This window comes from Meles meles, chromosome 13 (genome assembly GCF_922984935.1).
Source record: "Meles meles chromosome 13, mMelMel3.1 paternal haplotype, whole genome shotgun sequence".
NCBI classification, from domain to species: Eukaryota; Metazoa; Chordata; class Mammalia; order Carnivora; family Mustelidae; genus Meles; species Meles meles.
This window is the reverse complement of record NC_060078.1, coordinates 71,087,754-71,101,219: the sequence shown is the minus strand read 5'-3', so window position 1 is coordinate 71,101,219 and position 13,466 is coordinate 71,087,754. Positions and strand designations below refer to the sequence as shown.

The 13,466-nt window shown below is 48.6% G+C and overlaps 1 protein-coding gene across 1 annotated transcript in view; it reads right to left on the bottom strand.

The window, feature by feature from the left end:
• The window catches only part of HABP2 (hyaluronan binding protein 2), a 31,605-nt gene extending 22,504 nt beyond the window's left edge, over positions 1–9,101 (bottom strand). Inside the window, exon 1 of the mRNA XM_046026913.1 lies at positions 8,949–9,101. Within this exon, the coding sequence (XP_045882869.1) occupies positions 8,949–9,017 (69 nt within the window). The 5' untranslated portion in view covers positions 9,018–9,101. The remainder of the gene's footprint in view (positions 1–8,948) is intronic.
• Between the last annotated feature and the right edge of the window lie 4,365 nt (positions 9,102–13,466).

Below are 13,466 nucleotides of genomic sequence, written 5' to 3'. Positions count from 1 at the left end.
CCGTGGCTCTGACCTGGACCAGGAGGGCTGGCCAGGTGCTGCGCCGCCCACAGCCAGCAGGTGGCAGACGTGCCCTTTCCAGGAGCAGGCGCGGGCGCTCGGAGGGAAATGGAACAAAAAGAAAGCTGGACCTTTCCGGGCTGGGGGCCCTGAGGATCCCACTGGGTCTCATGGAGTCGGAAGCTGCTGCCACCCAGCTGGGCAGCCTGGGCTGCGTGTCAGGGGGTGCCAGGGATCCGAAGCCGGCCCGCTCGTTTTGTGACTCACCGGGTCCTCCAGCAGAGGCCGCAGTGAAATGTGGAAACGGGGCGCCCGGGCACAGGCTGGGTAACTGGGGCTCCAGGTGGGAAAGTCCCGGCCGGTGGCCACTGTTTATGCGGGAGGTCTGGATCCTGAAACTAACCTGGGTGGCGGGGCCAGGGGACTGGGTGGGCACAATATTTGCCTCTTTTCATCCCATTATGGCATTCTCTTTTCCCACAGTGACAGGGAAATGAAACAACTCCTAATCCTGGGGCTGGAAATCCAAGGAGGAAGACCCCTAAAGCAAAAGAATTAAGAAGAAAGAGGAGACAACTGTGGTCTCAGTCGACGTGTGTTGACGGCTGACAGTGTGCCAAGTGACGTATGTGCGTTTGGTCTCACTTGCTGTACACAATCCTTGATCATTGAGGTTCTATAATTATGCCCATTTTAGAGGTGAGCAAACAGATGTGCAGAGACTAAGCTGCCCAGAGGAGCTCGGCTGGCCCGCTGCTGCAGCCAGGATGCAACGGGGCCGGCCGGCCGTCAGAGGCCTCGGTCTTAATCTCCATTACGACGGGGGATGAGGGCGCGTGGCAGGCATTTGCCGGGAAGGAAGAATGAAGAAGGAAACAGAAGAGCTACCTAATTCTGAGAGAGGCAGGGCATGGAACTGGGTGATGAGATCAGACCCCTGCCCTGTCCCAGGAAAGGCCCGTTCAGACTAACCCAGGCCTGGCAGGACACAGAGAGGGCCAGTGGGCACCAGTGACAGCGGCTGAAGGTACAAAAGTCAGCTCCAGCCTCGCCCGGCCACTGTGGCTAATGCATCTCAACGCACATCTCCACCCAGATCGGGGGGTATGCCAGCCACGGCCTGCTTCTTCCCCACTTGTATTCCTCGTCTCAAAGGGCTAAAATAGCAGCTTCGAGTGTCTTCTAGGCTAAGGTTGGTTAGTGGGAAAGACAGAAAGGGCAGAGAGAAAGATATTGTCTCTGAGTCTCACTGATTTACAGTGTAATCTCCTTGGGGGTGAGGAGCATTGAAGTCTAATCTGCTTTGTCCTCTCTTTAATCTAGTTTAATCTTTTTCTAGACTATTTCAATTCTGGTTCTTCCCCAACCTTTCAGAACTCTAGATCTTCTGGAAAACAAACAAAATGGTAGAGGCTAAAACCCTGAATCGATGAATTCCAAGCTTGGGAAGCAGAAGTTGGGAGATGGGGAGCTAGACCTGTCCCTTGGGGCCGGAAGCTTGGCTTGGTGTGAACCAACAACAGAAGAACCTTTCCCCAGGTAGGTAAAAAATGGGGACCCTAATCCCGCCATCCCTTCCTCCTTGGATGTTCTACCACGACCTGGTGGTAGATCAACAAGGAAGAATTGCGTTTGTCCCGGGGGCAGCTGGGTGGGAGAGAAGTCTGCCCTGTGGCCAGGTGAGGCCACAGCCTTGGGACTGGAAGGTGAGCCAGAGACAGGAGTGTGCAGTTCAGCAGGCCAGTCCTTACTGCTGGACAAAGAGCTCAAGGTCAAGGTGAGAGGTGGCAGTGAGAGGACAGAGGTTGTTAGGATTCCGGTCACCATCCCAACTGTTGCCCCATACCATCCCCACACTGGGACTCCCGCTCCAGACGAGGTGATGAAATTAACGGTTGTGCAAAGCCACTTACACCCTTTCCAAAAAAAAAAAAAAAAAAAAAGGAATAAAATACACATAACCCAGTACTTTTTAACTTGAACCATTTGTAAGTGGGCTATTCAGTGACATTAGCCACATTTCCGTTGTGCATAACGGTCCCTGCTCTCTTTACCCAAAACTTTCTCGTCGTCCCCGGCAGAACGTCTGTAGTCACCAGACAACTACGCTTGCCTCCCTGCCAACAGCCCGCCGGTGTTGTCTTTTCTGTCTCTAGATTTGCCGACTCTGGGTGCTGCGTATGGAATCCCAGTGTCTGGCCTTGTGACCGGATTTGTTTCACGAGGCATAATGTTCTGGAGGTTCCTGTTGGTAGCGTCGATCCAAATGTCATTCCTTCGAAGGCGGAGTCGGATCCATTATATATCCATTTGGTTTATCCCTTCGGGTGTTGAGGAACACCTGGGTTGTTTACATCTTTGGCGATGGTGAGTACTGGTGTCCAAATAGCGTCCAGTTCCTGCTTTCCATCCTTTTGGGTTATACCTAGGAGTGGAATTTTCTGGGTCCTGGGATAGTTCTACGTTTCCTTTCTGAGGACCCACCATCCTGTTTTCCAGCGCAGCTGCGCCATTTTACATTCCCACCAGCCACGCGTGAGGGCTCCAATTTCTCTGCATCCTCACCGACCCTGGTTACTTTCCATTTTTAAAAAAGCTCTAGCCATCCTAATAGGTGTCAAAGGGGTGCCACTTGGTTCTTTCTTTCTTTCTTTCTTTTTTTTAATGGTCACTAGGAATCTTGCCTTTCTTGCTTTAGCCCAGAAGCTGCGCGATGCTCTTTCGGGACCCCCACGTTCACCGTGGCTTTGCTTTAATCTGAAGCCCCCGGCAAGGAGGCAAGGCTCTAAGAGGGAGGGAAAATAGGGAGGCCAAAGAAGAAAGCCCTGCCCAGTTGTCTGAGTGGGTGGTTTCCTTCTTGGGAGCCTGGGCGAAGCAGGACCATAGTGACCAGCAAGCTAGCACTGTGGAGAGGAGCTGGTCTAGAGCCTTCTTGTAAGGAGGAGGAAGCTAAGGCCCGGGGTGTGTGAGTGTGAAGTATTCCTTTAAGGACCTGAGCTGACTAGGGCAGGGGAGGGACTCAAGACCTGACCGCCTTTTTCTGAAGTCAGTCTCCTGTGCCTGGCTTGGGGGAGCTCTGTACAGCTTCTCTGCTTTCAAGCTCAGAGCTGTAGAGCCCACCGAGACCCCCTACCCAGGTAAGTAGGGGCTGGACTGACTGTAGCTTCCCGTGACAAGTAGACAGAGAAGGGATGGGGTGGAGGGAGGCGTTCCATGGCAGTTGTCATTCCTGGCTGGAGAACTAGATGAAAATTCAGATTCCGGGGTCCCATCTGCAGGTGTTTTACGTCTCTGGGTCTGGAGTCAGCCTAGAACATGAATTTCAAACCAGTACGCAGGTGACTTACCCTCAGCCTCACTTTGATTGTATCTGCCTTAGGCATGAAGCTCCTGGCCAAGGAGGCTGGGGGCTGATATTTGCTCCTATGCAAGGCATTGGATCCCTCCGTGCCTCAGTTTCTCCAATTGTAAAACTAAAAATTTCCTTGCCCTGATGTTTTATTCAAGGGGATGCAGCTGCTCCTGGGGAGTGTAGTTTTCAAGGAATTGGGGAGGATTGAGGGTTAGTGAGTAAGCTCATTCAGGATGGGGAGACTGGATAAAAACACTCCTTTCCAGACGTAATAATGCAGTTGGAAGGCCCTTGGAAAGGCAAACGAACAAATAAAACAAAAGAGTAGGATGGGTCTGAGGCCGGCCACAGGAGCATAACCCCTCAAGTTAACCTGGGCCAGTGGCCTTAGCAAATACCCCGGGGGCTCAGAAAAGTAGCTTCCCGCTGTTGGGAACCCAGTCAGGCCCGAGGCTATGTCTTCTAGGCGGGACCCAGGGATTACCAGGCTGATGATGTTGGCGGTGCTTGGCCAGGGCGTGACAGCCAACACAGCAGGAAGCGGTCACTCCCTTCCCAATTCTACTGTCAACCCTGCGAAAGCCATCACAAAGAAAAACTCGCTGGAGCTGGTAAGTCTCTATCCTCTTCCCCTCTTGCTAGTCCCCCCTTCCCACAAGGAGAAAGCAGGCTTGAGGCTCTGACCATCTGCGTGACAAGTGTAGCCAGTAAGAATTCAATGACATCATTTTCTGTGATTTTTGTTTTTCCATTTATAGTAGTGACAATTTCCTCTAAAAATAAATCTATTGAGATAGAGAAAAGATAAGTATGTTCAAGGAACATATTAAGAAACTGGCTTGGGCTTTAACAAGATTTCATTCATGAGTAAAGTTTGAAAACACTGAACTGATTGGTTAGCCATCTGGCAAGCCTAGATGCTTCTGGTGTTAGAAAGAAAAACTTTAGGGATTGTGGAAGTTGCCTCCTGGTGGGAGTAACTTTGTCGCCTGCTGGAAGCTGGAGTCTGAGGCCACTGCCTCTTCTGACACCTTCCACACCACACTGAACCTTCTCTTTTGTTCTTGGGGAGCTCCTGATATGGTCAACCTCTAGCCCCGTGGTCGTGAGCTTGGAACTGGGATTGGGCAGACTTGGGTTTGAATCCGGACTGTGTAACTGCACCCCCCACCCCTGCCCCAGGCTGCTGTCTACAGCAGATCATTGAACTTTTCTATAGTTTAGTTTCTTATTTGTTCAATGAGGGTGACATGGTCCCTAACTTGTGGGGCTATTGGGAAACTTTAATGAGATCATAAGCAGTAGGCACATGATAGCTGATATACAGTAGAGACTTAATAAACTTAATAAATGGTTGCCACTATGATTATGATTATTAGCTACTGTTGTCAATGAGTTTGAGTTTCTTTCTTCCTTTCTTTTTCTTTTTCTTTCCCCTTCCTTCTTTCCTTCTCTTTCTTCTTTCTTCCTTCCTTCCTCCCTCCCTCCCTCTCTCTCTTACTCTTCCTTCCTTCCTTCTATTTTCTTTCTTTCTTTCTTTCTTCCTTTCTTTCTTTCTTTCTTTCTTCTCTCTTGTGGGCATGACTGAGGAGGGTTCCTTAAGCATAAACTCTTCCTGGGATATGTTCGTTGGGTCAGAGGCACATCACACCAACCCCCCCAACCCCCATCCCTTCATTTTCCTGGGATCCTTGCCAGGTCCTAAGCCAGAAAACCTTGTTATATTAATTATGAAGAAGAGCATGTTTTATTTAAAGTCCCGGCTGCCGAATATTCTGCCATGCTGCTTCTCTGTGACAGCAGTATGGCTTTTGCATTTAGGGAACCCTAATGAATTTCAAATATAAATATATCTGTGCCTATATACACATGAGATTTCCTGCGACCTGATTTCCCTAAATACCAGTGCACACCGCCAAAGCTAATGAGTTGAAATTGTGCTTTGGATCAGTCAAAAAGAAAAAAATGTATGAGAAGTCGCAATGAAATTCAGTCGCTCTTTTCCATAAGACTCTGTGTGGGTTCCAGCAAGAGGGAGGGATGTCCCTCCTGGGTTTGAAAGGGACTTGGACATTCTGGAACACTGAAGCTTAGAAAGGGGTGGCTTGTATCTTCCCATCAAAGGCCTGGTTTGGTCCTAGGGGACGTGCAGGTTTGGATGCTCAAATGAATCAGACATTGAACCCAGTTACGTGACCATCCAAAACTGATTCCAATTCTTCAACATCCACACTGTTTCTACATCATAACAAACAAGCAGGGCTCCCTCTTGTTTCTTTCTCTCTCTCCAAGCTAGAACCCAGCAGATACTGAATATCTGTCAAGCAAAAAGGTGTCAACAGTAGAAAGTAGTAAGGTCTATGGACTCGGGGGCTTGAGTTTCTTCTAAAAATGGGAGCAATAGCCCCACGTCTGGTTGGTGCCAAGCAAGAATGTGAGCCCTATGTTGCTAGAATGTCTGGTTTTCATGAGAAGCTGGGAATTTGTATTTCTATGTGAAATGTTCTGATTTGCGAATGTCACCAAGCAATTGAAAGGAAATTAAAATACTCTTAGGCTGACCTTCTACCCACCAAATAAAACTCGGGCTGTGAGCAGAATGTACCCCAAGTTGTCAATCTGTAGACTCCAGCCTGTTCCAAAATTTCTGCGGTGCTCTGCCTAGGGGGATGATAGAGTTCTGGAGTTCTTAGGTCTAAATTCTAAGGTTTAAAATGTCCAGAAGTGGGAGCAAACATACTGGGGAGAGGAAGAGCCATTGTCTTCTGTCCTCTCTGGGGATGGGCTGAGCGAAGTAGGGCAGGCCTGAAGAGGCCTTGTCCTCTGGCTTCTGACCCTGGAAGAGGTCAAATTCCATTATGACCAAGACCAGAGGCACCCCCAAATCACCCAAGAAGCAGAGCAAGAGAGATTTCTGAACTCTGAATGGTGGTGCCCGTGCTTCACGGAGTTGAGCGGGCTTCCCGTAATGGGGGAGGAGTTGGGCAGACCTGGACCTCAATCCTGGCTGGGAAGTTAGTTGAACAAGTCTGGGTCTGATTCTCACCCATCAAATGTGAACAACCCTACAAGACTGTGCTGGTGACAGATGTTCGTTAAGGAAAACCAAATGTAGCTCTGGCCAGGAAGAGCCCATGGTTGCCTCTCTGGTTTTGACGGCCATCACATTTGACCTATACATCTTTGGATCATGGGTATCTGAATAAAAATCTAAGTTAGATGAGCTCATCAAGAAGACATTATAAGGTTTGCTGCATGACCTAAATTCATGGGAGATTGTCCACACATCCTTCCAAAGGATAGTGATCACAGGCCTTGTGAATGTTCTCTAAGTTCCGGAAGCACGTGGAGCCATTACACCCCAACCAGCACACAGATTCCTGGCCTAAGAGCTTCCTGTTCCTACACAAAGGGCCATGCCCCTGAAGCTCTGTGGACAGAAGAAATCTCATCTTTAACTGAGGTCCAGGCAAAAGACTTGGTCCAGACAGTGAATAGCAGTCCATAGTCTAGAGCTCAGCTCTGTCACTTCCCAGGGGTGTGAGGCCTTGCTTGAGGCCAAGCTGTCCATCATCTCACCGGTGAAATGGGGGCAATAAAGATACCTACTTCTCTGGGTGCTTCCCGAGATGAACTAATCCACCGGAAACACAGAGCCCGGTTCATAGGACTTCTCATTAAATGATAGCAGTTGGTTATTATTTTTAGCTATGTGGGGTGGGAGATGCTCCCCAGCCCATCTGGCAGCATGGCTTTCTCCCCCTGATGATCTCTCGAACTCTCCAAAGCATCTGAGCAAGTTGGCCACTTTCCTCTGGATGTCTGTGGCCTGGCTTGTGGAACGCAAGCCGCCTTCCCGACCACCTGTCTGGTACACATCTGGGGTAAGAAAACATTCCAAAGCCCTGAATCCTCTCTCTGGAACCGACTAAGCTCATTGCCTGAAGGCTATCTCTCATATTTTCTCTTTTATCCATTATTGACTTATAATTTCATTGCTAACCCTAAAAATTCACTGGGGCTTGCAAAAAAGGGATTTTTTTTGGGACAATTATCGTTTTGTGAATTTCAAACAGACTGCATCAACCCTCTCCTTGCCTGCAAACTTTAGGCTCCATTTCTTTCCGACAGGTACTTTCTCTGGGCCCCTTGTGCACCTCTGATAATTTCTGCCTCTTCTAGATCTGTGCAATGTCTGCTGGGCTTCTGCCCCAGACGTCCAACAAGCAATCAAGTGAGGTGGGGGCTTGAAAATTTGTAATTGTAACCCCAGCACACATATACAAGTCATCACTGGAAAAGAGAATTCTCTCAGAGATGAGACACCTGAACAGGTTAATATGGGGATAAGGTAAGTATCTGAGGACAGTTTACCAAAAGGGGAGGAGAGGCTCTTGTTTTTGAAGTATCGATCAGAAAACCTAAAACTGAACTTGCTTCCTACAGGAAAGGCTCTATGGAGTAAAATGGGAGATAAAATGCAAAGGTATTTCATAAGATAAAGAGGTTATGACTTTTAATTTGGTTCCCGTCCCCTCCTCCTCCTCTATCCACCAACCCCCTGCCCCAACGCACAGCACAAAGGAGTGCATTCTTTGATTTTTACAGAGAAGTTGTATTCATTCTGGAAATTTTGAGGGAAAAGAGCTAACATTTATTGAAAGGCAATGCATTGCCTCATTCAATCAGCCATGGCCCTCCCCAGATCAGTAAGAGATTATCACTTGGTTTGCAGTAGAGGAAACGGAGGCTCCAAGAGATTATGTTGCATGCCCAATACCCCACAGCTGGAAGGTAGCAAAGCTGCGATTCAAGACTCTGGCTCCCAGACCACATCCAGTAGGGAACTCCAGAAGACCCTGCTTCTGCTGATGGCCCCTCTCCTGCGCCCACAGAGATCCAGCCAGTACTCCAGGACCACAATGGTATACAGCGGGAGCCAACCTCTCCTCTACCCCTCTGCTCCCAAATGTCTAGCACCCCATGCAAGACCCTTGGATGGCATTTCCTTTCCCTCCTCACCACTACCTCCCTTCCATCCCTGCTTCCCCTTCCTGCCCCATCTACTAGGGTCCTGTGAAAAGAGAGAAATAATATTACCCACAAAGCTTTCTCCAAAATGAATTTGTCTAAATAAACCTGTGGCCAGGACCATATGCAACTGACAAGATTTTCCTCTAGAGCCAAATCACAGGGGATCTTACCGTCGTGTTGCCTACAATGGCTAGAAAACTGTGTCAGTCTATCAACAGGTACGAGGAGAGTCGATGGCTTTCAAAGGCTTCTCAAAGGGTTCTCCAAGATCCACCCCAGATCACAGCCCACTGTCTTAGCAGATTTTCTCACTTGGTCCCTTTAGTTGGAAGGTGCTCACGGAGGCTCTCCTCCAAGAGGACTCAAGTCAGTTGCGTGGCCCAGTGGAATGGACTTCTCAACAGCAACCAACATCCCAGGTGTGCACTGACGCTTACAATCAAGCCATATACAACATGGCAACACCAGCCTTTCACAACTGATGTTTCTAGTCACTACTGGCCCTTTGGTCCTCCTCATAACCTCAGTCTCTCCACTACAGATATTTGAAAGCAACACTTACCCCGACGACTGTCTTCCCTGCTAGAACCATTAACAGCAGAATATAGAGAAGAGACATTCTGGCAAACATCTACGCAGTGTAAGAATCCTTGCCTGGCCCGATGCACAATTTCTTTTGTTGTCTGTGCCTTTGGGGGGGAGAATGTCAGTCTCCAGGGATTCAGGAACACATGACGAGGATGCCAATTATTAACTAGGCATCAAATACTGTTTAATGTTTAATGTTTTGCAAACCAACTATCTTGATTAAACAAATGGTAACTTTGCAGCTAGGCTGAGTCACGGGGTGGTTTCTTTTCTGGGGAGAAAGTCTCCAAAGAAAGTGGCAGAGTTCAAGAGCCCCAGCCCCTGGGTGCACCCTGGGGGCCTCTGAGGGTTCATTGCAGAAGGTCCGAGAGTTAACTGCCATCCCAGTGGTAGGATGAAAGCCCCAGTTCGGGTAAGGCTTCTGCTATAGGCGTTGGCCATTGCTGATTCAGACAGAATGTTAACAGAGTTCTGATTCATCAAATCTCAAACAGAATTAAGGCATGGATGGGCTCCTAATAACATCACACTTTCTATTCATGAAAGATAAAGGATGCAAAACTGCTACTGACAAACATTGATTCTGGGCCCTTTGAAGCACTGCCCATGGTTGCTTGTTGGCTTCAAAAGTTTTCTTTTAAATCTCATTACATAAGGTTTTTACTTTTTAATTATTTTTTCCCCCTTTCATTGGAGTCTTTCTTTGATCAAGAGGGTGAAGAAACCACGATGCTCTTACTCAGGGCCCGTTGTTCCCTCTGTTCCTTATTTAGCTACACTGGGTTTCAGGGACGACTATATAAGGCAACATTACCCATGAAGCGTGGGTTCTCAGGAACACAATTGATTTCTTTAATAGGCATCATCTTGAGCTCTTGTAATCACCTGATTGCCCGCAGTAATCTATGGAAGGGCTCCAGGAATCCTCCCTCCTGAGTTCTGAATCCAAGTTCTGAAACCTCACTGCCAGCCGAGGCAGGTGCTCCCCCGGCCCTCCTGCTCACCCATCCGCCGTAACCTATTTGTCACACGTGCTCGGACAGCTGCGTGGACAGCTGTGTGGCTGCTTCCAGCTTTGGAAGCCAAGTTGCTAACCAAGCAAGGCCCCGCAGGTACCAGCCCAGGAGAAGGCCAAACGCAATGCCTCGGCCACCAGATGTCCTTGGAGGACAGACCAAGTCACACCATTTTACCTCCTAAATAACTCCAGATTTGTCTTCTTTTCTCTACTTATTTTGTTTCCAGCTATCTTAGGCAGCCGTCAACTCACTCTTGGTCAACATCCACCTGACCTCTAGGACAGTGGAAAGTCTCTTTTTGAAAGTCCTCTTTCTGGAAAGTTCTTCTTTTTCTGGAAAGTTCTTCTCTGGACTCAACCTATTCTTCCCCTAACCTTTACTCCACGCTAACTGTTCTTTTTTTTTTTTTTAAGATTTTATTTATTTACCTGACAGACAGAGATCACAAGTAGGCAGAGAGGCAGGTAGAGAGAGAGAGGAGGAAGCAGGCTCCCTGCTGAGCAGAGAGCCCGATGCGGGGCTCAATCCCAGGACCCCGGGATCATGACCTGAGCCGAAGGCAAAGGCTTTAACCCACTGAGCCACCCAGGCGCCCCATGCTAACTCTGTTCTTAACTCCAGCCCTAATCAGTCTTTAGCAAGTTTACTTAGTCAAAGCACCTCGTTCATGCATCTTTTTGGTCTCACACAGACATGACTTCCTCAGAAGCTCTGCATATGCTTTTCCTTCCTAGCCCTCAGCAAGGTCGCCCTTCTGTGCCTGCATTGCTGTGTCATTAATCCTCGTTCCCCACTGTCCCCACCAGACTGAAAGCTCCTGAGAGCGGGCATTCTGTTTTGTTTGCCATTGAATTCCTAACATAGATGCCTGGCACTTGCCTGGCCCACGGTTGGTGTTCAATAAATGTATCTTAAATGAAAAGCCACTCTGTTAAAATGACAGTTGGATACCTTATAACCAGGACCCCTAAAATAGCAATGCTAACTCGATATGAAAAACTAAGATATTTGTGAAATTTTAAACATGCTCCAACTTGTGGTTGAAGATCACATTAATATCTGTCGCATACGCCCCAGTGATCTGCCACGAGCCAGGCGCTGGCAACGCAGGGACAGAGCCGGCAGACACGGACTTGGCTCTTGAGGAACACACGTTCTGTCTAGAGACAGGGACAATGAAAAAGTGAGCACGTTCATTTTAGTTAGTGATTGGTATGAAAAAGGAAGGGAACAAGGTGATGGACAAGACATCCTTGTGGGTGGGAGGTTTCTGTAGACTGGGAGGTGGGGAAGGTGGCCATGTTTGCAGAGCAGGTCACCTGTGTAGTGCTGGGGACACCGTTGATGGCGACCTGACCACAGAGCAAGGGCCAAGGAGGCAGAGCACTGGGGAGTTTGCTATTTTCCAGATTTAAGCTGGAGACTTCCCAGTACCTGTACGATCGGTAAAAAGTACAAAGAGACGTTTTCACCAAAGTCAAATCCCTGCATCACTCATATGACTGGGGCATCTCTTCCCCCCCCACCAGCCCCGTGTGACCTTGAGACCTCCTGATTTGTGGACAGAGTCTCAGAAAACAAACCGGCAGCTTTTCTTCCTGTGTTGACAGGAAGTGACCTCAGTCTTTTCAGTCCGAATTAATTTCCCTGCCATGTCATCTTCCCTTCATCTCTAACAAAAAACAATTTTGCTCTTTGTGTAACTACTGCAGGCTTCCCACACACGGTCTCTTATGTCCCTACAGTCTTGGTATCACAACAACATGAAACTGAATAGATTTCTGCACAGAGCCCTAAAGGGGCGCAGTCTCTAAACGATGAGTAGTCTTTTTAATTTAGGAAGGAAAAAGGGGGAGCTTATCTTGTAATACGTCTTTATCTGGGGAGTTGGACTGGTCCTACCTGGGACCTCTGCTCTTTTGAATTCACACGCAGAGCCTTCAGCCCTCATTCCACTGTTGGAGTCAGGAGCGATCAAGTCCTCTGCTCTGTCCGAGTTCTGGGCTCCATTTTCTCACGAGCTGGGTCACACATCCCACCATAGAGCTTCTATGCTGCCTTGGGTGGGCTTGGGACTCTGGTTGTCTACGGACTGATTCTTCCACCCTAAGAAAAGGCTTCCTCACGATGCCCTTGCCAGAGACCCTCTCTTCAACATCCTGGACTCGGGGTGGTTTTATTCTGGAGCCACCAGTTGGGCCTGGACCGACCTGTTTCATGTTTATTCATGTTGAAGTCACAACAGTCTTCCTGCTGAGCCTTCAGCACAGGGAAGCAGAGAGAGGAGTGCCCACAAACAGCATCCGGGACTCAAAACAGACCTGGGAGAGCCCCCACTCTGCCATAGCCCCGTTATGGGACACTGTGGACTTCATTTATTCTCTCTGGGCCTCAGTTTCCTCATCTGTAAAGTGGGGATAATATAGTTCCCATCCCATGGCATTACTGAGAGGTGCACATGAGAGCATGGAGGTATCTTAGTGCAGCGGCTGGCGTAGACGAGACTTTGCCAAACATGCTGCCTTTGGTGTCAGTCAAGTCTTTTTATGGGACGGTACTTTCTGAGCCCCCAGACCCTCAGAGATGAAAGGGTCCTGTGTTCAGTGAGTCTAATCTCCAACCCAGGGAAGGAATGAGCCCCTTCTTGGGGGGAAACCCTTATCTCATTTGTTCTCTCTAGGATAGGGGTCAGCAAACGTTTCCTGAAAGGACCAGATAATAAAAATTTTAGTTTTTTTTTCCCTGGCCATCCATTTCTGTTACGTCCCCTCGATCCTGCTGCTGAGAATGCTCACACCAGTGAATGTGGCTGTGTCCCAATGAAACAGTATTTACAAATACAGGGTCATGGCAGATGCCTGAGTGGCTCAGTCTGTGAAGCCTCTGGCTCTTGGTTTCGGCTCAGGTCATGATCTTGGGGTCGTAAGATGGAGCCCCGTGTCGGGTGTCCATGCTCAGCGGGGTTGAGATTCTTTCTCCCTCTGCTTGAGAGTCTTTCTCCCTCTCCTTCTGCCCCTCACTCTGCTCACGTTCTCTCTTTCTCTCTAAAATAAACTAATTTTAAAAAGAAGAAGGTGGCGGCCATGGCTTATGAAGTCCTGACCCAGGAGAAAGGGACGGGATGCAGCCAGAACACTGCACAACTTGCAGGGGCCCCTGAGGAGACACCGGAAACCAGGGGAGGGGCCTGGACTGATGTGACGTCACTGCCCTCCGAGTGTTCTCTGAGAAGTTAGGTCCCCTGCTCCAGAATCATCAGAACTTTGCGGGGTGTGGGGGCTAATGATGGTTGCTCATTCATTCCGCAAGGATTTATTGGGCACCTACAACGTGCCAGGACAAAGACAGGGCAGGTGCCAGCCTCATGAAGTTACATTCTCGTAATGACCCTCACTCAGAGTCCACATTTAATGGGCTTCCATTAAGTTCTTTTTTTTTTTTTTTAAGATTTCATTTATGTATTTATTTATTTA